This window comes from Buceros rhinoceros, unplaced genomic scaffold (assembly GCF_000710305.1).
Source record: "Buceros rhinoceros silvestris isolate BGI_N320 unplaced genomic scaffold, ASM71030v1 scaffold34990, whole genome shotgun sequence".
In the NCBI taxonomy this organism is placed as follows: Eukaryota; Metazoa; Chordata; class Aves; order Bucerotiformes; family Bucerotidae; genus Buceros; species Buceros rhinoceros.
In genome coordinates, this window is record NW_010390726.1 from 3,052 (window position 1) to 3,542 (window position 491).

The 491-nt window shown below is 69.2% G+C and overlaps 1 protein-coding gene across 1 annotated transcript in view; it reads right to left on the reverse strand.

Moving 5' to 3' along the window:
* The window catches only part of QARS (glutaminyl-tRNA synthetase), a gene marked incomplete at both ends in the record, with an annotated part of 3,901 nt that overhangs the window by 3,018 nt on the left and 392 nt on the right, over positions 1 to 491 (reverse strand). Inside the window, 2 exons of the mRNA XM_010138901.1 lie at positions 136 to 207; positions 373 to 430. Coding sequence (XP_010137203.1) covers positions 136 to 207; positions 373 to 430 — 130 coding nt within the window. The remainder of the gene's footprint in view (positions 1 to 135; positions 208 to 372; positions 431 to 491) is intronic.

Here is a 491-nt window from a genome sequence, read left to right on the forward strand (position 1 = left end):
GCCCAAAGGGAGCCAAGGTCACCAGCCTGAGGTAAGGGCATGGGACTGGGCTGGTCCCCGGCAGCACGGAGAGCCAGGGCTGGGCAGACAGCTGGTGGTGCAGCCCTGCACACAGCAGTGGCTCCTCATGCTCACCCGGCTTGTGGAACTTGAGGGCTTCTCCCCGCAGCTGCTCCAGCAGTGACCGTGTCTCTGTGCCCAGCTCACCTGCGGGGAGAGTCAGGGCTGAGCGGGGCCCGACCGCAGCCCCGCGGCCCAGCAAGAGTGAGGGCTGAGCGGGGCCCGACCGCAGCCCCGGGGCCCAGCTTGGCAGCGGGTCCCGCCAGGAGCCGAAGGGCTGGGGAAGCTGTCTGCAGGAGGACAGCCTCTTACCGTTCTCCACCACAGCTGCCTTCTGCTTCTCTGCCGGGGCTGGCCGGGCCTTTGCAGCCTGCAGGGACCAGCACGGCACCCTGAGTGCCCAGCCCCGGCAAGCAACTTCCACTGCTGGC